At 43.8% G+C, this 23,527-nt stretch overlaps 1 protein-coding gene across 2 annotated transcripts in view; it reads right to left on the bottom strand.

Moving 5' to 3' along the window:
• The window catches only part of CD53 (CD53 molecule), a 110,882-nt gene that overhangs the window by 50,291 nt on the left and 37,064 nt on the right, over window positions 1–23,527 (bottom strand). For both annotated transcript variants that reach the window (XM_068269651.1, XM_068269652.1), the window contains exons 2-5: window positions 16,169–16,245; window positions 11,270–11,458; window positions 8,055–8,129; window positions 4,931–5,029 (exon numbers count right to left, since the gene is read on the bottom strand). In XM_068269651.1, coding sequence (XP_068125752.1) covers window positions 4,931–5,029; window positions 8,055–8,129; window positions 11,270–11,458; window positions 16,169–16,228 — 423 coding nt within the window. In that variant the 5' untranslated portion in view covers window positions 16,229–16,245. The remainder of the gene's footprint in view (window positions 1–4,930; window positions 5,030–8,054; window positions 8,130–11,269; window positions 11,459–16,168; window positions 16,246–23,527) is intronic.

The raw sequence follows: 23,527 nt of genomic DNA, 5'->3' as shown, positions 1-23,527 counted from the left end.
TTATGTGCTACCCAATAAAATGGTTTTTAAAACTAAAATATTTAGTTACAGAACATTCACACGGTAGCATAGCAAGGAAATGAACAGCGCTACTTAAAAACAGATGAGTGCCTACCTGCAAAAGAGTGCAAGCCCCACTTATGGGATAAAATCCCACTTTTTGCACAATTTTTAATTTTACTTGGTAGTGCGCCCAGGCTATGCATATGCATAGGTAGGATTTAGTTAGTGTTAGGTCCTCTCCCATGGAGGATTGACTTCTTCGCAGTGGGAGGGACAAGTACTTAACAAGTTGCATGCAAGCTGTTACAGGAAACCAACATCCTCCAGTGGTAAACAGGTCATGTGTATGCTCAGTGTGTATTTTATCCCATAAGTGGGGCTTGCACTCTTTTGCAGGTAGGCACTCATCTGTTTTTAAGTAGCGCTGTTCATTTCCTTGTTATGTACTAATTTAATTCATTTTTGTCAGCCGCTCCCACTTAACAGCTTTGCTTTTGGTGTATATGCAGAGCCTCTGTTTGGGTTCAAGGTGCGTTTGCAGTCTCTGGGGGGGCTCAGCGCATCTCTGATCGGAGGCCATTCGGAGGCGGCCTGGTGATGGGCTGATCCCACTTTTTGCGCAATTTTTAATTTTACTTGGTAGCGCGCCCAGGCTATGCATATGCATAGGTAGGATTTAGTTAGTGTTAGGTCCCCTCCCATGGAGGATTGACTTCTTCGCAGTGGGAGGGACGAGTACTTAACAAGTTGCATGCAAGCTGTTACAGGAAACCAACATCCTCCAGTGGTAGACAGGTCATGTGTATGCTCAGTGTGTATTTTATCCCATAAGTGGGGCTTGCACTCTTTTGCAGGTAGGCACTCATCTGTTTTTAAGTAGCGCTGTTCATTTCCTTGCTATGTACTAATTTAATTCATTTTTGGTCAGCCGCTCCCACTTAACAGCTTTGCTTTTGGTGTATATGCAGAGCCTCTGTTTGGGTTCAAGGTGCGTTTGCAGTCTCTGGGGGGGCTCAGTGCATCTCTGATCGGAGGCCATTCGGAGGCGGCCTGGTGATGCGCTGATCCCACTTTTTGCACAATTTTTAATTTTACTTGGTAGCGCGCCCAGGCTATGCATATGCATAGGTAGGATTTAGTTAGTGTTAGGTCCCCTCCCATGGAGGATTGACTTCTTCGCAGTGGGAGGGACGAGTACTTAACAAGTTGCATGCAAGCTGTTACAGGAAACCAACATCCTCCAGTGGTAGACAGGTCATGTGTATGCTCAGTGTGTATTTTATCCCATAAGTGGGGCTTGCACTCTTTTGCAGGTAGGCACTCATCTGTTTTTAACCACTTGTCGACCGCGCACTCATAACGCGCGTCGGCAAAGTGGTAGCTGCAGGACCAGCGACGCAGATCTGCGTCGCCGGCTGCAGGCTAATTAATCAGGAAACAGCCGCTCGTGTGAGCGGCTGTTTCCTGTCATTTCACGGCGGGGGAGGGGAGGGGCTCCGTGAATAGCCTGCGGGCTGCCAATCGCCAATTGTACTAGATCAGCGATCCCCGGCCAATCAGCGGCCGGGGATCGCTGTCACATGACAGCGGGGAGCCTGTTAGAGGCTGCACAGGACAGATCCGTTCCTGTGCAGCCTCCGATCTCTCGGGCAGGGAGGGAGAAGAGGGAGAGGGGGAATCTTGCGGTGGAGGGGGCTTTGAGGTGCCCCTCCCCCGCCACCCACAGCATGCAGGAGCGATCAAACCCCCCCAGCACATCATCCTCCTAGTGGGGAAAAAAGGGGGGCGATCTGGTCACTCTGCCTGTCATTCGATCTGTGCTGGGGGCTGTAGAGCCCACCCAGCACAGATCTGAAAAAACAGCGCTGGTCCTTAAGGTTAGCGCTAGGTCCTCAAGTGGTTAAGTAGCGCTGTTAATTTCCTTGCTATGTACTAATTTAATTCATTTTTGGTCAGCCGCTCCCACTTAACAGCTTTGCTTTTGGTGTATATGCAGAGCCTCTGTTTGGGTTCAAGGTGCGTTTGCAGTCTCTGGGGGGGCTCAGCGCATCTCTGATCGGAGGCCATTCGGAGGCGGCCTGGTGATGCGCTGATCCCACTTTTTGCGCAATTCACACGCTAGCAGCTGCACAACAATGGGTTGACTTCCATTTGCCTGAAAGCCTATCAGCAGTTGGCGTAAAGAACCTTGGCTCTTTTTTAAAATGTCTGTATGTCATTCAGTAGTGAGCCTGCCCAATATTGCCTTGTGCACATACTGGGAGGGCTTTGTAAGATGTACTCTGTAAATAGGGGAGGAGACAAAGAGCCCTGCGGCCCCTGCCCTCCCCATTGGAAATGTAAATCCAGAAGTCAGAGCCTATCATAGTAATGTTTTCTGTTTTTTTAAACATATTTTATTAATTTTATAGCAGTTCACATCCATTTGCTAGTACTTTTGTCACTGTCTCGAAAGCTCTAATGTGCACTGATTCAGGCAAATAAAGACAGTCAGACACCCTAATCTAACAGTTGAATATGACCACACCAGTCTCACAAGCCAAAAGCTATGTACGAAACCCCCGCTATCCAGAGCTCAGGCATCCAGAAGTCTCTCAACTAACGGCATGCCTGAGCGGTAGGATGAGGTAGTACTTTTGCAGTTGTGCAGTTTTTCAGACGCCATCTTCTATACATGCTGCAGCTCCCGGGGCCTTCCGACATCCATGTACGGGTCCTGGGGTGTTACATGCTTGCTTGAGGAGCCGTACTCAGAGGGCGCATGAAAGCAGCTGGGATGTACAGGAAGTATAGAAGAGGGCACGCTTCTGCTGCGGAAAACTCTGCAAAGGAGGAGGTCAGTGTTATTTTCCACCAGATGCTGAAGCAACCAGCAAGCACATGTTTTCGGCATCAGGCAATCCCTGCCTGTGCCAGATTCTGTAAAAACATGCAAAAGAGAGAGCGCTCTGAGTGACAAATAAATAAGAGCATCCACCCTGCCAAGGACAGGTCTCACCTGTTCAGAAATGGCTGCTCGTAGGACACAGCCTCTGATAGCGTTTGTCCCTTTAGGGGCCAGGGACCAGGCTCACGATCCAGCTCCAGGCGGGGAATCCGGAGGGCCACCAGGGAGTCACGGTCTCAGTTTGGACACTTCCAGGGAGGCTGTAGGCAGGCCAAACGTTAGATCCTGGCGCACGCTCACCTTGCGAGACCAAACGGGAGTGAGCGGCGTCTATGCGATGTCAGTAGCGTACTGAGTAGTATTGTGCGGCTAGCATATATAACCGCTGACTTGCCGCAAATAAAATAGAGAGTGGTGAGGTAGTGGGGTGTAAAAGGGGGGCTTATTTATTAGTAAAAACAACGCGTTTCTCAGAGAAAACGTTCTCTGTTTCATCAGGCTAAACAGACGCCTGGAGCTGGATCGTGAGCCTGGTCCCTGGCCCCTAAAGGGACAAACGCTATCAGAGGCTGTGTCCTACGAGCAGCCATTTCTGAACAGGTGAGACCTGTCCTTGGCAGGGTGGATGCTCTTATTTATTTGTCACTTAGAGCGCTCTCTCTTTTGCATGTTTTTACTTTCTCTAGTGGATACTGAGAGCTGCCTAAGGAGGATTGCCAGATCGCACCAACAGGGAACTGTCTACATTCCCGATTTGCATTGTGCCAGATACTGGGGATCCTGATTGTATTATTTTCCTCGCCTGAAATGATTGTTTTTAATTGTTTGCAGTGAAAATCTAGCATGTGTTCAGGTGTCCCCAGACATTGGTAGCTTCCTCTTCTGCAGTCAGCCAGGCTGGAAAATCCTTGACTGAAGTTATTGTTGCCCCAAAGTCGGGGCACCTCCCACTTGTGCTATCTCTTCCCTCTCCATAGAACAGAACAGGCTACTTGGACTGTCTGTATAACAGTCATTCCTAAACAGTCAACTGAATCATTACTGGTGAGATTTATTCTGAGGATGTATGTACGTAGCTTGAAGGCAGCGTTGTCTGCATTAAAGTATATTCATATCATATTGAATCAGTGTTATTATATCAGCCATTATGTTATTAAGCTGTTAGCAGCCAAATTTCCATAAGATAGAGGCTGGGTGCACACATAACATAAATGCTAGCGTTGCGGAAAACGCTGCGTTTTTGCCACTAATGGAAGTCTACAGGCCGCAGGAATAAACGCATTAAAAACGCATAAGCATTTTCTATGCATTTTTAAAAACACTGGTTTTGTTGCATAATATTTATGAACGCATCAAAAACGCACATAATGAAAGTAAATGGGAGTGCAATAGTATACGTTTTTCATGTGTGTTTATATGCATTTTTACCCAAAAATATTTTTTTTGCTGTATTTCTGCTTCCTGTTGTCTTCCAAGTGATTTGCATAAATGGAAATATAAAAACGCAACGAAAACACATACAAAGGGCTCATTCACACTACAAGAGCTTTTCTAAGGGCTTGTGATTTTAAAAGCTCCTGCTTGTCAGCTTGCTTACTGCCACTATACTTGCATAATGTCCTTGACTTGTAATATTCACACTGTCTGTCCTTGTATTGTTTTTGTTTGTGTGTGTTAAGCAACTGCCAAGACAAATTCCTTGTAGGTGCAAACTTACTTGGCAAAAATAAATTGATTCTGATTCTGATGTTATCCTATGTGAGTGTTCACACTGGAGCGATGTGATTTTGTAAAAATCCCCCATAGGATTGCATTAGCAAGAGCTTTTAAAATCTCTGGCGTTTAAAAAGCTCTCATAGTGTGAATCAGCCCAAAATGCATATGCGTTTTGTATATGCGAACCGCAAACGCATGAAAAATGCATCGCAAACGCACCAAAACACAACATTAACATAAAACATGACACAAAACGCAGCCTTTCACGCTTTGTCATATGTGAACCCAGCCAGAAGCATTAGTTCCTATGCGTGTTTTACTCACACTACGCTGTATCTCATGCCATATCGTTTCATTCTTCTTATTTTGTGTTTTGAACTCTTCAAAACTGTTTGTCACGTGTTTTGTAACATACGGTTCCACCTGAAAGAAATAAAAAAGTGAACTGATCTTTATAATGACAATGTATATGTGGCAATGCCTGTCATCTTTTGCATGTTTTTCCTAAAAGGAACCTGAAGTGTCAGGTGTGAGACCTATGGAAGCTGCCATATGTATTTCCTTTTAAACAATACCAGTTGACTGGCAGTCCTGCTGATCTTTCTGGTCAGTAGGGTCTAAATCACATACCTGAAACAAGCATGCAGCTAATCCTGTCAGATTTGTCATAAATCTGCATGCTTGTTTTAAGAGGCACTTAAGTCTAAAAAAAAATGAGTTTTACTCACCTGGCGCTTCCCTCAGCCCCCTGCAGCTAATCGGTGCCCTCGCCGTGTCTCACCGATCCTCCCGCCCCCGCCAGCGACCACTTCCGGTTTCGCCATCAGGACCCGACAGGCTGGGAACGCGAGTGATTCTTCGCGTTCCCAGCCACAATATCGCCCCCTATACTGCTATTGCGGCAAGGAAGGCCGCAATAGCGGGAGGCTGAGCCTGAGGGAAGCCCCAGGTGAGTAAAACTCATTTTTTTTATTTTAGACTTAAGGTTCACTTTAAGGTCCAAGGCTTACCGGCGCCCACACCTGCCACCTCCCACCATCCAGGTACAGCCTTTTGAGCACTAGCAATCTGCTTCTGTCATTTTTACCACATGTTAGCAATCAGCAATGTGTTGTTTTTGCTTCAATGGATATGATTTTGCACTGCTCCATACGCTGCCATTAAACTATAGTGCCAGACTCTTTTCACTCTCTTTTATTTTTGTAATGTATAAATGTGTTTTTACCCCTCCCTTTGTGCATTTATACATTACCTGTTGTGTAGCAGCCTACGCGCGGTGTCCGTTCATCTCTCCGGGTTGCTCATACGCGCATAGAGCCTGACGTCAGACGCTATGCGCCGCCAGTGTGCACGCGTGTATGCGGAACTTGGCGAGATAGATGGACGCCGCACGTAGGTTGCCGCAGGACAGGTAATGTATAAATGCACACACTGGGGGGGGCACATTTATACATTGGGGGCAGCGGTGGTGTGGATGTGGCCGATTCCCTGAAGATTTTATGCTGAAATCGGACGAGATTCGGCCTGTAGAATATGGGCATCTTTGACAAATAGACAAATTTCTAATCAGATTCGATTAGAGATAAACTTGTCTCTTTGTCAAATCTGCCCATAATTGTCGGGTGTATGGCTACCTTTAGAGGCAGAGCATCAGCACAAAAGTCAGGCAACCGGCAGTGTTTGTTAGACAATGAAGATGGTAGCTTCATATTCCTCTTACATCATGTTCCACTTAATGCAGTTGCTACAACAGCATACAACATCATTTGGGAAGAGTAGAAGGACAGCTGTGTCAGCAGATCAGCAGTCAACCTAATCTTGCTGATGGGCCCTGGGGATGCCCCCATATGCTGCTAGTGCAAGCACAGTCACAGTATGCCACCAAGATTAAAGGGACACTGTAGGGGGGGTCAGGGGAAAATGAGTTGAACTTACCCGGGGCTTCTAATGGTCCCCCGCAGACATCCTGTGCCCACGCTGCCACTCACCGATGCTCCGGCCCCGGCTCGGTTCACTTCTGGAATTTCAGACTTTAAAGTCTGAAAACCAATGCGCCTGCATTGCCGTGTCCTCGATCCCGCTGATGGCACCAGGAGCATACTGCACAGGCCCAGTATGGTCTGTGTCTGCGCAGTACGCTCCTGGTGACATCAGCGGGATTGAGGGCACGGCAATGCAGGCAAAGTGGTTTTCAGACTTTAAAGTGTGAAATTCTAGAAGTGAACCGGAGGCGGGGCCGAAGCATCGGTAAGCGGCTTCGCGGGCACAGGATGTCTGCGGGGGACCGTTAGAAGCCCCGGGTAAGTTCAACTCATTTTCCCCAGACCCCCTACAGTATCCCTTTAATGGTTGCTATAGTTGTGGAAGAACTGATGAAATGCAGAAACTTCATGCCAGTGATCTGACAGCACATTACATGTACTTACAGTGTTTGCAAGGAGTAGAATTTGATAAATGCATAGGTTGGAAACCTTTGTTGTATAGCAGAACAGGATCATTCCCCAGGCAATCTAGGCAGGTACTTGGGGCCTGGTGGGTGTCATAGGGCCCCACCTGCCACCTTATTTGAGCCCTCTCTACTTTAGCTTATCATAAGTACCACAAAGGGACCCCAAATCTGCTATCTTGCCTAGGGCCCCAATATATCTTAATCCATCTCTGTTCTATAGCATCTGGCAGTGCAAGGCTTATGATGAGTTATAGCACCTTGTACACTACTGTACTCTGTATGCAGCATTTGTCAGTATTTCTGTCCTATAAATAATGGTAATTAATTACACGTTTGCATCATTAAAGGACATTTATCAATGCCCAAGTATTCTAAGATGGCATTGTACAAATAATGTCTAAGTAGCGGTGTAAACATTTGCCTACTTTTCATGTTAAATATCAGAGGCAAAACCTTTAATTCATTGTGTGTAGATTTTAGCTACGTTTGGAATGTCTCATTTGCATAGGTGAATCTCTGCAGTCTGACATGACAGTGTAATATTGCAGTTATATGAAAACAAAAGCCTATCAGGTTTCACACACACAATTACAGTTGTGTATGTTGCACATAAGATACATTTCCTCTGCTCTCTGCGAGAGAAAGCTCTGCCTGTCTCTGACTGAGCTCTCTGCACACACAGAGGTAACAGATGCGCTGCGAGGGAATTCCCCCTCATGGCTCATTCTCCCTCTTCTACAGCAAACTGCCTCAGAAAAATGTGAAAGGAGTTAGATAGCAGTAAACAAAAAGATAAGGATTCAAATGTACACACCAGTACTTAGCAGCACTTACCAAACAGTTCCTATCTCAATTGAAAAAAAACATGTTAATTGATAGTGTTCCTTTAATTCCTGCATAAGGATTTACAGTCTGTCTCCTATAGCACCAAAAAGAATCATGCAAATGTAAGGTAAACATGAGAAACAATAAACTTTAAATGTATATCATATATCTTACCTCTTTTTCATAAACAAAAAGAATGATAGCCATGATAACTTCAGCCAGTAGAATCAGCAGGAGCAATATGAAGAACTATAAGAGATAAAAAGAGAACTATCACCCTGCTGTGTTCATCAATCTGAAACTAGCAGCACTGTTACCATTAGGACAACATTGCACTTTTCAAATAACTATACATTATCTATATAGTTCCTTTTCATTATTTTGCAATGTAAAAATAATTTCCTCTCTCACTCTTGGCTAACCTACCGTATTGCTGTAATTATAATTAAATGCAGATCTCCACCTTTCACATAAGCAAATACATGAGAAGAGGCAAGGCCTTGTCAGGGTGTCTCTGTATCTGGCTGTCCCACTCTAATCCAAGACAATTGCATAGGTATAATAGGGTAATAGATAAATGGAGTGCACATCTACTTGGAGGCTATACCAAAACCTCCCAAGGTGCAGTGAGCTACTAATACCTCAGCTGATTTCACCCACCACACTGTCCCAGTTTAAACAAGATAATAGACAAGTTTGCAGATGCTCAAGCAGTATAAATCTAGCAGGGAAGAAGCATATGGGGGAGAATTTTTTAATGGTAGATGAGGCTATGGCCCTTGGTCATGTGGGCATTAGCTCTTCCCATCTGACATCTGGACAGTCACAGGAACAGAGTAATCAAAGCATTACCAACAGTTTTTTTTTTTTCTTAACCTCCTTGGCGGTTATCCCGAACTCAATTCGGTGTAAGCCGCCGCGGAGGATTTCTCAGGCCCTGGTGGGCCGATTTGCATAATTTTTGTTTTGTTACACGCAGCTAGCACTTCGCTAGCTGCGTGTAACATCCGATCACCCCCCCAGACCTCTTGCGCAGCCTGGCCAATCAGTGCCAGGCAGCGCTAAGGGGTGGATCGGGACTCCCCTGTGCGCCATGACGTCATCCCGATCATCACCATGGCAACGGGGGAAGCCAAACAGGAAGTCCCCTTCTGAACGGGATTTCCTGTTTGCGCTGATCACCGGAGGCGATTGGATTGGATGGGGGGATGCCGCTGCACAGCGGCTATCATGTAGCTAGCGATAGGCTAGCTCCATGATTTAATTTTTTTTTTTTTTAAAGTGCTGCACCGGGGTTAAACAGTTATAACCAACAGGAGGCACAGTTCTGCATGCTAATAAGAAAATTCTTAAATCCTACTTAATAGCAGCAGTTTAATGTAAATTTCTAGAACTGCACTACAGTTAAGAAAAATGCAAATCCATTCATAAACTGCAGCAGATTGAGAAGTGCTCAATAGCACTTCTACAGATTGTGCAGTGTAGCTTAGACATGATTTGCGAAGTGCTCCTCCTTCCTGCTGAATCCTGTGAAGCTGTTCTGTGCTTAACCCTTCCAGTGCTGGGCATTGATGTAATACAGCAGATGTATTGCTTATCTCAGTAATAGCAATTTCCCTCACACACTGCACTGTCTGAAAAGCATTCCTAACGCCTCCTATTATTTGGTGATTTCTTAATATGTCTGAGACAATTCTGCATGGATTTCTAAAAACCTACCAATATTTTGTCTCAGACACTCTTGATAAATGTCACCCACAGGCTTTTGATACCTCTGGATGGATACTTCCTGGTTAAAAAGGACATTTATCAATCACTCTGATGGCAACCACTAGTAGGGAAGGGCTGTCGCAATTAGGCAGCATTATTTAGCCGAAAGTGGTCCATAAATATGATATATAAATATATAAAACCCCAACTTTTTTAATTGTATTGTAGTCACACAACATCCATTTTGATCATTTATATAGAATAAAGAAGAAGTGGAAAGGGCCTTTGTAAATAGTTTTGTAGGCTGCTGTGACAGGATACATTCGCAGAGGGTTGGGCATGTCTGCTCTGCTTTCATACATTGCCTCAGCAACCAGGGCCGTTTGCTCCAAGTTTGTCATTTGTTATGCACATTATGCCCCAATGTGGAACTCTCAATGATTAGTTTGACATAATACAGAGGTGCCATGATGGGGCCTTGTTACTTGGCAGGTATTTGTGGCTGAGATATGTTTGTAATTGCAGCAGTATGTTTCTTAAATCCAGTATGCTCTATATCTGCTAACAAGATCTCTGAAACTTTACACCTTTTATTCTTTCTGATGCAACATGATTTTAAGCAGAATTTGTTCCAGTGAAAAGTTGAGTAGGAACCCACTAGGGTGTTTTTGGCAGTGTTTTGGGATCGCCGACTCCCAAAAACACTTTGCCAATGAAAGTGAGTGGGAGTGAACCCATTAGGGCCATTGCGATTAGGGATAATGGCAGTGGCGGAACATGCAGTATTTTGAGCACTCAATGCAAAGTATATAAGCGCTGCATAAATCGCTTATCAAAGCGATTATGCTTCACTTTGGGGGGCCGAGAGGTTAGCTTTTTAAAAACTTTATTAAACTTACCAGGTCTCTGTATTTCCTTCTTCTGTCCATAACCCTGTCCCCTAAAGGAAGAGGTCACAGGTGCTTCTCTGATTGGACATAGAGAAGCACCTATGACCTCTTCCTTTAGGGGCGGGGCTAAAGACAAAAGAAGGTCGCCTGGTAAGTGTAATAAAGTTTTATTTAAAAAAAACCACTCAAATCACAAATCAAAAGCGTTGTACAGGTTACTGTACATCACTTCCAAGTGTCAAGTAATCACGATCGTAAATGCCCTAGGAATCGCTGCACACAGTGATGTGGCAACTTTAAAGCACTGCAGCAATTCCTAGTGGGTTCTAGGCCTGACTCTACATAAGTGATCCAATAAACCTGCACTGGACTGATTAAACATTGTCAGCTATTGTGATATTGGGGTCATAGGATAGGATGCAGATGGGTGTGTGAATTGTTGGTTGCGTTCTTTTGCATTTGCATGCACCAAGAGACTACAAACTAAGCCCCTCTATGTTCCAGTGTGACCCAGGTGAGGTATGCTGTACCACATAATAGCAGACAACTAAAACAAATCCCGTCCTGGTTTGCTGATGACTTATGATATCCGCACTGGACATACTTGCAGATCTGTTGAGAGCCTTTAGTAAATCTTTATATTTACTTTATTTTTATCAGAGGTGCACAACTAGTGACCACACTAACACCCAACTGCAATCACACTTACACAGCAACAGCATGACAGAAATCCCCAGACCATCCAGCACCTCCCTCCCCTTCGTTCTAATCAGCTCATTCAATACTCACAGTAAGTAGTAAGCACTTGTTTTCTTTAATTGCTCCCATGCATCCGACAAATCCAAATACCATTATAACACAGCCAAATAAAATCAAGACATTCCCAACTGTGAGGGAGGGAGCATTTGGGAACATGGATCCGTAGATATTATGAACCACAAAGTAAATTCCAATGGCTATAATGGAGCATCCTATAGCCTGAAAAATAAAAAAATACATAGGATAACACAAACCCCTACAGACGACACCTAAACATTTCCATTTCAAAGATATACTATAGTGGTTATAAAGTAGCCTAGTGCACATTGTATGCACAGGTGTCATTTCAAAAAAAAGGCCTTAGAAATGTGGGTCACATGAAGGTTTTGGTTAGTAAAGATGGATCTTTTCCACTCCTCCCAATGACATATTATTTCCAGGCACTTGGCACATTAGGCATTTCATGTGACTGTCTCTCAGAGGAGATCACAGAGGTATTGGGACAATTAGCAGTATGTTGTTTTCTGAATATGGAAATAATCTGGAATGTCCAAAGGGGTTCCATGCTCCCTGCAAACATGGTGAACACGTATATATATATATATATATATATATATATATATATATATATATATATATATATATATATATATATATATGTGTGTGTGTGTGTGTGTGTGTGTGACGGCACTGCTGGACTTCATGAAATCGCAGAAGGCTTTATTCCACATTAAAAGTTCATCAGGCAATCTAAAACGAAAACGAAGTGTGTGCAACACATGGAGTGACAGCAAGGTGAGTGCCCGGGGAAAAAAACGGAGCAACTAACAGCCTTGTACTGATCCAAAATACCTTCCTATTTGATGGAGCCAGCTACCAGGTACCACAATGGGTACTTTGGTATGTTGTACCTATGCTAATCTTTTTGTAGCCCATTGGGAAATGTTTTGGTTTAGGAATCAAAGTAGTCCCATTTTTTTGTGATGTGCGGGGATGATCGAGGTTTTTGGACAATATCCTTGTGATTTTGCGTTGCACTTAAAGTCAATGGGAACCATTATAAAAGAAAAGGCCAGATACTTACCTAGAGCAGGCTTTCTCAACCAGGGTTCCTTGAGTACTCTGCAGGGGTTCCTTGGCATTTTTCCCATCGTGGAGGAAGTATAAGAGAGCGCACTATAATAGATGGTACTGTAACAAGAAGCACTACATTGGGGGGCCAGGAGACAGTATAATGAGTGGCAGTGTAATAGGGGGTAGTGAAATAAACAGCCACACAGGTTTTTAAGACCATGCCTCCTGCAAAACAAATGCAGGGGTTCCTCGAGATCAAAAAATTGTTTGCAGGGGTTCCTTGAGATCAAAAAGTTATTTTCAGGGTTCCTCCAGAGTAGAAAGGTTGAGAAAGGCTGCAATAGAGCCTTCCCTCTCCTCTCCTGGTCCCCGTTCCAGAGCAGTATTTGACCAATTTGGTCAAATACTGCTGTGTCTGGTGCCGAAGGGAGGCTTTGGAAGTCTTCAGGAGCCCGGGTGCTGCCGAGGACAGGACGCTCCACACTGCACATGCGCGAGCGCCCTCTCTCGTGCTCTCATGCGTGCGCAGTATGGAACCGTCTGTCTTTGGGAGAACTCGGCTCCCAAAGACTTCCGAAGTCCCCCACAACAGGGGATTAAAACAGAGGAGCTGCTGCTACAATGAGAGAGGAGAGGGAAGGTTATATAGGACCCAGAGTCTTCCCTCTCCTTAGGTAGGTATCTGATTCCCATTTACTTTAAACTCTAATAACATCAATATGTCTTTCACTTTAATGTGCCCCCTCTCTTCCTGTGTTGCTGGTCTGCAGGGCTGAGGACAATCCTCCCACTGGTCAGTAGGATCTGAATCACATACCTGAAACAAGCATGCAGCTAATCCAAGCAGATTTTTGTCAAAAACAGCCGATCTGCATGCTTGTTCAGTGTCTGGCTAAACGTATTAGAAGCAGAGAATAAGCAGGACAGCCAGGCAACCTGTATTTTTTAACAGATAGCCAAGTATGGTTGCCCCCAGCAGTAGCGTCACTAGGGGGGTGCGTACTGCACCAGGTGTCACCATCAAAGGAGGTGACATCAAGCTCCAGGCTAAGGGACAGTGGGGTAAGGCTATGTAAATATACAAAAAAGGTATTATTGGTTGTGTTTAGCCTGGTGAGGTTGGAGGTTCATGGGGTAACAGAGGGGTGACACCATGAGTTTCCGTACAGGGTGACACCAAAGCTAGTGACACCTCTGGCCCCCAAGTATAGGTAGCCAGCATTAGTTTCCCCCAGTATAGGTAACCAGCTATAGTTGCCCCCAGAGTAGGTAGCCAGCTATAGATGCACCCAGTATAGGTAGCCAGCTATAGAATCCCCCAGTATAGGTAGCTTGGTATAGGTGCCCGTAGCATAGGTAGCCAGGCATAGGTGCCCCCAGGTAGCCAGCTATAAGTGCCCTAAATACAGTAAATCCGGGCCCTTGTGAGTTATTTCCATGGTAAGTGGAGTCGGAGTCGAGGAGTTGGATCAATTTTTGGGTACCTGGAGTCGGAGGTTTCAAAAACTGGGGAGTCAGAGACGGATGCTTTTTGTATCAATTCTACAGCCCTAGTATTAGGAGGCGGAACAATTTTGGGTACCTAAAGTTGTAGATTTCATAAGCTGAGGAGTCAGAGTTGGATAATTTTTGTACCGACTCCACAGCCCTGGGAAGTACCACCTAAGATGTATCTTTTGATTCTGAACACTCAAAAATGTTAAGCCACAATTTTACACAACTGAGCAACATTTAGGAGGCGTTTAAAGTGGACCTGAACTCTTGCATAGAACAGAAGGAAAACATAGAGAAATGCACCCTGTATGTATTTAGGGAGTTTAGGCCGTCCAATTCCCCTCATCTGTAACTAATCACAAGTTGTAATTTGATTGCTCACCTGTGTCAGCTGACTGTCACAATAGAGAAGCTAATTAGTAAATACAGGATATTAACAATATGTCTGCTTCCATGAAAGCAGGAAGTAGACATATTGCAGATGTATTGCAGGTTTTGTATCAGCTGAAACATAGAAATGTTTTTCTTTAAAGGTTATTATGCTGTTGCGTATCGTTTAGAGCAGAGAGGAAGTTCTGAGTTCAGGTCCGCTTTAACCACTTTACCCCCAGCCGTATGGATTTCTCCATCCCTTTTTCCATCCTTTTACCACCAGGGACAGAGAAATCCGTACTTCCCATGCTCCCGCCGCTGCCCCCGCTCCCGCTCGCTCATGCGCACACTCCTGCTCGCATGCACGCCACCGCCCGCTCGCGCGGAGATCAATGAACGGGAAAATCCATTTCCGTTCGTTGAGCTAAGCCCTGCAATAATCCGCTGCTTCTACGAGAAGCAGCGCGATCATTGTGAAGAGAAAAAAAAGTTCCCAGCCTCTTTGTACTTCCTGCAAGCTTCCTTCCGGACGCTTGCAGGTCACATAAACAAAATGTTACTGTGGCCATCTTGTGGCCAAATAGTAAAACTACACCCTAAAGCATTTTTCACATACAAATACTTTTACAAATTACTTTTACACAAAAAAATTAACTCATTACCTCCCACACTCCCCAATTTTTTTTTTGTAAAAATAAAAAAAAATTACAATTAAAAAAAATACATAAATAGTTACCTTAGGGACTGAACTTTTTAAATATTTATGTCAGGAGGGTACAACACTGTTACTTTATAAACTATGGGCTTGTAATTAGGGATGGACGCAAAACTGAAAAAAATGCACCTTTATTTCCAAATAAAATATTGGTGCCAAACATTGTGATAGGGACATAATTTAAACGGACAAATAGGCAAATAAATTTCATTGGTTTTAATTACAGTAGCATGCATTATTTAAAAACTATAATGGCCAAAAACTGAAAAATAATGATTTTTCCCACATTTTTCCTATTTTCCCATTCAAACATATTTAGAATAAAATGATTCTTGGCATAATGTCCTACCTAAAGAAAGCCTAATTGGTGGTGGAAAAAACAAGATACAGTTCATTTCATTGTGATAAGTAATGATAAAGTTATAGACGAATGAATGGAAGGAGCGCTGAAAGGTGAAAATTGCTCTGGTGCTCAAGGGGTAAAACCCCTCAGTGGTGAAGTGGTTAATGCCTATGGTAATTTTCCAGTGCATGCTAACTGAAAGGAGGAACAAATAACCTTATCCAGGCTAAGGACCTATAGGTCCCTGGGGCATTTGTTTTCCATCAGTAATGCAATTAGTGTGAAATGGAGAAACCCAAATTGTTCATGGAAGAGAAGCCATTCAGCTTCACAAAAGGTAAAGACTAGAACAATAATGCAATTAAAGAGACTCTGAAGCGAGAATAAATCTCGTGATTTTCGATCAATTTTCTGTTCACTTCTATGGAAAATCAATCGGAAATCAGATCGGACCTATTGGAAATAATGGAAAATTGGAATCTGTCAGAAAATTGTGTGTACCCAGCATTAAGAAGAATTGAACAAGAAAGTAACTGCTATTTGTGCCGTTACTTAAAGAGAGTCTGAAGCGAGAATAAATCTCGCTTCAGACCTCATAGATAGCAGGGGCATTCTTCTTAATGCTGGGTACACACAATTTTCTGACAGATTCCAATTTTCCATTATTTCCAATAGGTCCGATCTGATTTCCGATTGATTTTCCATAGAAGTGAACAGAAAATTGATCGGAAATCACATTGGACCTGTTAGAAACAATCGTTCTGAAAGTAAATCTGTCAGAAAATTGTATCGTGTGTACCTAGCATTAGTTTCCGAAGTTTCAAAGTACATATTGGGACTTTTTCTCTATAAAATATGAGCATTGCTTGTGTGGGGCTGTAGGGTGGTGGGATTGACTGCAAGTAAAAACATAATATACCAGTGAACTTACCCAAAATAGCAGATTGAAGCAGAATAGCAAATACTTGAGAACTTTGATACATTTACTCATCCTAAACGTTTATCAGCCTGAAAAACATACAACATACTATGTTTAGGAATTCATTTGAAATAAAGCATATAATAATATCAGGTAAAACATCGGGATTGGGGAATAGTAGCAGCTAAAGAGCAGCTGCTTTCAGGTCTAGGGGCACCAGTTCCTCACCAAAATGTTACTACCCTTTGCACATACTATCTCATATTATACTACTGGTAATGAAACATCACATCAGGCGTGGCTGAGTCTATGCACCTCGGTGCCAATGTATTGTACTTGTGAAAGAAGGGGGGGTGGGGGGGGGATATAATAGTGTGCAATCATGTCCACCTACCCATGGGGAATTGCAGAATTGGACCCCAATTAAAGTTATTTTTCTAGTTATATGGCAAGAGATAAACAATTGTATCTATCCTCCTACTCCTTAAAATTATTTTTAGCTATCCCACAGTTTTATGTTAGGTTTAAAAGCTTAAAAAACAAAAACAAAACAGATTTATTGTTTTGTCTCAGCTGACCGTAACAGTCTGTCTCTGTGCCTCAGAGTGCTCAAATACAGTAAATGAATTATTTACTTTTTGATCTATTATCTCCTGGCAGAGAACTGGGCTTCCTAGAGCAAAGCATTTTATGGCTGTAATTCCTTATCAGTAGTCCAACTGGGTCCCTACTGGAGAAAAACTGTTAAAGGGGCCCATACACTTAACGATTTTCCCGCCGATATACAGCAGATTCGATCACTGTGATCAAATCTGCTGTGAAATCGTTGCGCAAACACTGACAGAACGATCGAAATCAATTGTTCCCGTCGATTCCCATCGATTCGTCCGTGTGGAAGATTTTGCTTGATCGCCAGAGGGTCGGTAGTGCGTCGATAGCGCCGTTCGAATGCCCGACAACCGACGCTAGCGGCAAAACATTACCTGCTCCGGCCGGCACGACTCCCCCGGTCTCCGCTGTCTTGTTCTCCGCGCTGGTCTCTGGGTCCGACTAGCTTGGCTTCACTGAACTTCCTGTCCTGGCAGGAAGTTCAAACAGTAGAGCGCCCTCTACTGTTTAAACTTCCCCTGGCAGGAAGTTCAGTGAAGCCAGCCGGACCCGGAGACCAGCGCGGAGAAGAAGACAGCAGAGACCGGGCTAGTCGCACCGGCCGGATCAGGAAATGTATGGGAGGGGAAAGGGGCGTCAGTGTCAGCTTCACAGATTGTGATCGGTTTCATGCTGAAATCGATTTACAATCTGTTTGCAGTAAAGGCAGCCATATGATCCCTCTCTGATCAGATTCGATCAGAGAGGGATCTATCTGTTGGTCGATTTGATGGCAAATTGACCAGTGTATGGCTACCTTAAGGTAGCTATACACCAGACAATTATGGACAGATTTGACAAAGAGACAAATTTATCTCTAATCAAATCTGATTAGAGATAAATTTGTCTCTCTGTCGAAGCTGCCCATATACTACAGGCCGATTCCCATATGATTTTAGCCTGAAATCTTCAGGCAATCGTCTGAGCCCGCCACATCTGCCCCGCCGCTGCCTCCCTAATGTATAAATGTGCCCCCCCAGTGTGTGCATTTATACATTACCTCTCCTGTAGCAGCCTACGAGCAGTATCCGTCCATCTCGCCAGGTTCTAACAGCTGCGTACACACTGGCACAAGCGTGGATGCGGAACTTGGCGAGATGGACGAGCACCGTGCAGAGGCTGCTACAGAACAGGTAATGTATAAATGCACACACAGGGGCATACTTATACATTGTGGTAGCAGCGGCGGGGGTTTCATTGTTACTTCACTCGTTCCAAAATCGTCTGCCGTAGCGCTGCACACCCGACCAACCAACTTCATCCCGACATCTAGCAGCATGCACGATCGACAATGCCACACATTTTCATCACGAAATTAGTCGCTTTGTCGGTCGGGCATGCACTTGGTGACACTGATTTTCATCCTATTCCATTATAATAATCAATTGGATGGTCAATGGGCCGCCAAGTCACCTGATGTATGGCCATCTTTAGTTGTATAGTAAAATATTAATTCTTTCAGGCAGAGAAAGAAGAAAATCATCACCAATGTATTTGTGTGCTATGCACTGTACAACATAAACATGTCTATCTCATCAATCATGTCACATGTCACTTAAGATTCCATTTAAATACAGTATATTACAGAGTGAAAAGCATCATTTGTATACTTACAGTACCCTATGAAATGTAGACATACTAAAAAAACAACATGTTATTTTACAATGCATACTAGCTTTGCCAGTGCAGTCATAAGTATAACATTTCCGTTTTCAAAAATGATGCATAATGACTTACTGCCTAGAGACTGCAGTCTGCTAGTGTCATGTATAGTGCAAACAAGAGCATATTTCTCAAGCACACACCTGCATACAAGCATCCTCGCATATTTATTAAATCATCTTTGTGTTCTTTACCCTTTTCATCAACATCCTGCGCTATCAACACATGCTGCCTACATATGAGGAGCTGCAGGATTTCCACTCAGCTGAACTGACTGATCTGAGGCACGACTCATAGTGAAACACACCCAAAACCAGAAAAGTACATGTGCAAACGGAAACTGAGTATTTTTATTTGTGTGGCTGTAGACTCGTTTGCTTCTATTTTATAGTCATGATATGGCTAAAACACCCACAATCAACCATCTCAGTCGGAACTCACTGTAATATTTTGCAGACAGGAAACTGAGAGATCTTTGCATTGCTGCAGTGCAGACAAGTTTGCTTCTATCATACAGTCATTTTAAAGAGGCTCATGTTAAGGCAAAAGAATACTCCATACTCCTGGCAAATTTTGACTTAACCACTTAAGGACCACAGTCTTTTCGCCCCTTAAAGTGACTCTGTAACAAAAATTACAACGTTTTTTCTACCATCCTACAAGTTCCTAAACCTATTCTAATCTGTTCTGGCTCACTGCAGCACTTTGTACTATCATGGTCTCTGTAATAAATCAATGTATCTTTCCCTTGTCAGACTTGTCGGCCTGTGTCTGGAAGGCTGCCAACTCTTCTGTGCTGGTCTGTTCCTCTATGCACACTCCAGTGTGTGTTTTATTTACATAAGCCAGCAGCTTCTCTGCTATCTTATCAGTGATAGAAGAGAGCTGGATAAAAATCCTCCTCTGTTAGGCTGTGAAAGTAGCTGGCTGACACATACTGAGGAATTACAAACACAGGCACATGCAGAGCTGTCTGCAGGAAGCCTGTAATGTTCAGTGCATGAGAGAAGAAGGGGACAGAAGGTAAACACACAAATGATCTTTTGAGATTCAAAAGGAAAGCTGTATACAGCCTGCTTGTGTATGGATGTATTTTCTATGTGTGGACATATTGTACATCAATCTACTTCCTGTTTTGGTGGCCATTTTGTTTGTTTATAAACAAACTTTTTAAAACTGTTTTTGACTACTTTTAATGCGGCGGGGAGCGGCGAAATTGTGACAGAGGGTAATAGGAGATGTCCCCTAACACACTGGTATGTTTACTTTTGTGCGATTTTAACAATACAGATTCTCTTTAAGGACCAGAGCCTTTTTCTCCATTCAGACCACTGCAGCTTTCACGGTTTATTGCTCGGTCATACAACCTACCACCTAAAGGAATTTTACCTCCTTTTCTTGTCACTAATACAGCTTTCTTTTGCTGCTATTTGATTGCTGCTGCGAGTTTTAGTTTTTATTATATTCATCAAAAAAGACATGAATTTTGGCAAAAAAATGACTTTTTTAACTTGCTGTGCTGACATTTTTCAAATAAAGTAAAATTTCCTATACATTTGAGTGCGAAAGTTATTCTGCTACATGTCTTTGATAAAAAAAAAAAACATTCAGTGTATATTTATTGGATTGGGTAAAAGTTATAGCGTTTACAAACTATGGTGCCAAAAGTGATTTTTCCCATTTTCAAGCATCTCTGACTTTTCTGCGCACCTGTCAGGTTTCATTAGGGGCTAAAATTCCAGGATAGTACAAATACCCCCCAAATGACCCCATTTTGGAAAGAAGACATCCCAAAGTATTCAGTGAGAGGCATGGTGAGTTCATAGAAGATTTTATTTTTTGTCACAAGTTAGCGGAAAATGACACTTTGTGACAAAAAAAAAAAAAAAGTTTCCATTTCTTCTAACTTGCGACAAAAAAAATTAAATCTGCCACGGACTCACTATGCTCCTCTCTGAATACCTTGAAGTGTCTACTTTCCAAAATGGGGTCATTTGTGGGGTGTGTTCACTGTCCTGGCATTTTGGGGGATGCCTAACTGTAAGCACCGCTGTAAAGCCTAAAGATGCTCATTGGACTTTGGGCCCCTTAGCGCAGTTAGGCTGCAAAAAAGTGCCACACATGTGGTATTGCCGTACTCAGGAGAAGTAGTATAATGTGTTTTGGGGTGTATTTTTACACATACCCATGCTGGGTGGGAGAAATATCTCCGTAAATGACAATTGTTTTATTTTTTTTACACACAATTGTCTATTTATAGAGATATTTCTCCCACTCAGCATGGGTATGTGGAAAAATACACCCCAAAACACATTATACTACTTCTCCTGAGTACGGCGATACCACATGTGTGGCACTTTTTTGCACCCTAACTGCGCTAAGGGGCCCAAAGTTCAATGAGTACCTTTAGGATTTCACAGGTCATTTTGAGAAATTTCGTTTCAAGACTACTCCTCACGGTTTAGGGCCCCTAAAATGCCAGGACAGTATAGGAACCCCACAAATTACCCCATTTTAGAAAGAAGACACTCCAAGGTATTCCGTTAGGAGGATGGTGAGTTCATAGAAGATTTTTTTTTTGTCACAAGTTAGTGGAAATTGATTTTAATTGTTTTTTTTTTCACAAAGTGTCATTTTCCGCTAACTTGTAACAAAAAATAAAATCTTCTATGAACTCACCATACTCCTAACGGAATACCTTGGGGTGTCTTCTTTCTAAAATGGGGTCACTTGTGGGGTTCCTATACTGCCCTGGCATTTTAGGGGCCCTAAACCGTGAGGAGTAGTCTTGAACCCAAATGTCTCAAAATGACCTGTGAAATCCTAAAGGTACTCATTGGACTTTGGGCCCTTTAGCACAGTTAGGCTGCAAAAAAGTGTCACACATGTGGTATCGCCGTACTCAGAAGAAGTAGTATAATGTGTTTTGTGGTGTATTTTTACATATAACCATGCTGGGTGGGAGAAATATCTCTGTAAATGACACATTTTTGATTTTTTTTACACACAATTGTCCATTTACAGAGAGATTTCTCCCACCCAGCATGGGTATGTGTAAAAATACACCACAAAACACATTATACTACTTCTCCTGAGTATGGCGATACCACATGTGTGACACTTTTTTGCAGCCTAGGTGCGCTAAGGGGCCCAACGTCCTATTCACAGGTCATTTTGAGGCATTTGTTTTCTAGACTACTCCTCACGGTTTAGGGCCCCTAAAATGCCAGGGCAGTATAGGAACCCCACAAGTGACTCCATTTTAGAAAGAAGACACCCCAAGGTATTCCGTTAGGGGTATGGTGAGTTCATAGAAGATTTTATTTTTTGTCACAAGTTAGTGAAAAATGACACTTTGTGAAAAAAACTATAAAAATCCAATTTCCGCTAACTTTTGACAAAAAATAAAATCTTCTATGAACTCACCATACCCCTAACGGAATACCTTGGGGTGTCTTCTTTCTAAAATGGAGTCACTTGTGGGGTTCCTATACTGCCCTGGCATTTTACGGGCCCAAAACTGTGAGTAGTCTGGAAACCAAATTTCTCAAAATGACTGTTCAGGGGTATAAGCATCTGCAAATTTTGATGACAGGTGGTCTATGAGGGGGCAAATTTTGTGGAACCGGTCATAAGCAGGGTGGCCTCTTAGATGACAGGATGTTTTGGGCCTGATCTGATGGATAGGAGTGCTAGGGGGGTGACAGGAGTTGATTGATGGGTGTCTCAGGGGGCGGTTAGAGGGGAAAATAGATGCAATCAATGCACTGGGGAGGTGATCGGAAGGGGGTCTGAGGGGGATCTGAGGGTTTGGCCGAGTGATCAGGAGCCCACACGGGACAAATTAGGGCCTGATCTGATGGGTAGGTGTGCTAGGGGGTGACAGGAGGTGATTGATGGGTGTCTCAAGGTGTGATTAGAGGGGGGAAATAGATGCAAGCAATGCACTAGCGAGGTGATCAGGGCTGGGGTCTGAGGGCGTTCTGAGGTGTGGGCGTGTGATTGGGTGCCCGCAAGGGGCAGATTAGGGTCTAATCTGATGGGTAACAGTGACAGGTGGTGATAGGGGGTGATTGATGGGTAATTAGTGGGTGTTTAGAGGAGAGAAGAGATGTAAACACTGCACTTGGGAGGTGATCTGATGTCGGATCTGCGGGCGATCTATTGGTGTGGGTGGGTGATCAGATTGCCCGCAAGGGGCAGGTTAGGGGCTGATTGATGGGTGGCAGTGACAGGGGGTGATTGATGGGAGGCAGTGAAAGGGGGTGAATTATAGGTGATTGACAGGTGATCAGTGGGTTATTACAGGGAATAACAGATGTAAATATTGCACTGGCGAATTGATAAGGGGGGGTCTGAGGGCAATCTGAGCGTGTGGGCGGGTGATTGGGTGCCCGCAAGGGGCAGATTAGGGTCTAATCTGATGGGTAACAGTGACAGGTGGTGATAGGGGGTGATTGATGGGTAATTAGTGGGTGTTTAGAGGAGAGAAGAGATGTAAACACTGCACTTGGGAGGTGATCTGATGTCGGATCTGCGGGCGATCTATTGGTGTGTGTGGGTGGGTGATCAGATTGCCCGCAAGGGGCAGGTTAGGGGCTGATTGATTGGTGGCAGTGATAGGGGGTGATTGATGGGTGGCAGTGACAGGGGGTGATTTATGGGTGATTGATAGGTGATTGACAGGTGATCAGTGGGTTATTACAGGGAATAACAGATGTAAATATTGCACTGGCGAATTGATAAGGGGGGGTCTGAGGGCAATCTGAGCGTGTGGGCGGGTGATTGGGTGCCCGCAAGGGGCAGATTAGGGTCTAATCTGATGGGTAACAGTGACAGGTGGTGATAGGGGGTGATTGATGGGTAATTAGTGGGTGTTTAGAGGAGAGAAGAGATGTAAACACTGCACTTGGGAGGTGATCTGATGTCGGATCTGCGGGCGATCTATTGGTGTGGGTGGGTGATCAGATTGCCCGCAAGGGGCAGGTTAGGGGCTGATTGATGGGTAGCAGTGACAGGGGGTGATTGACGGGTGGTTGACGGGTGATTGGCGGGTGATTG

Source organism: Hyperolius riggenbachi, chromosome 2 (genome assembly GCF_040937935.1).
Source record: "Hyperolius riggenbachi isolate aHypRig1 chromosome 2, aHypRig1.pri, whole genome shotgun sequence".
Classification (NCBI taxonomy): Eukaryota; Metazoa; Chordata; class Amphibia; order Anura; family Hyperoliidae; genus Hyperolius; species Hyperolius riggenbachi.
The sequence above is the reverse complement of the archived record's forward strand: the minus strand, read 5'-3'. Positions and strand labels throughout refer to the sequence as shown.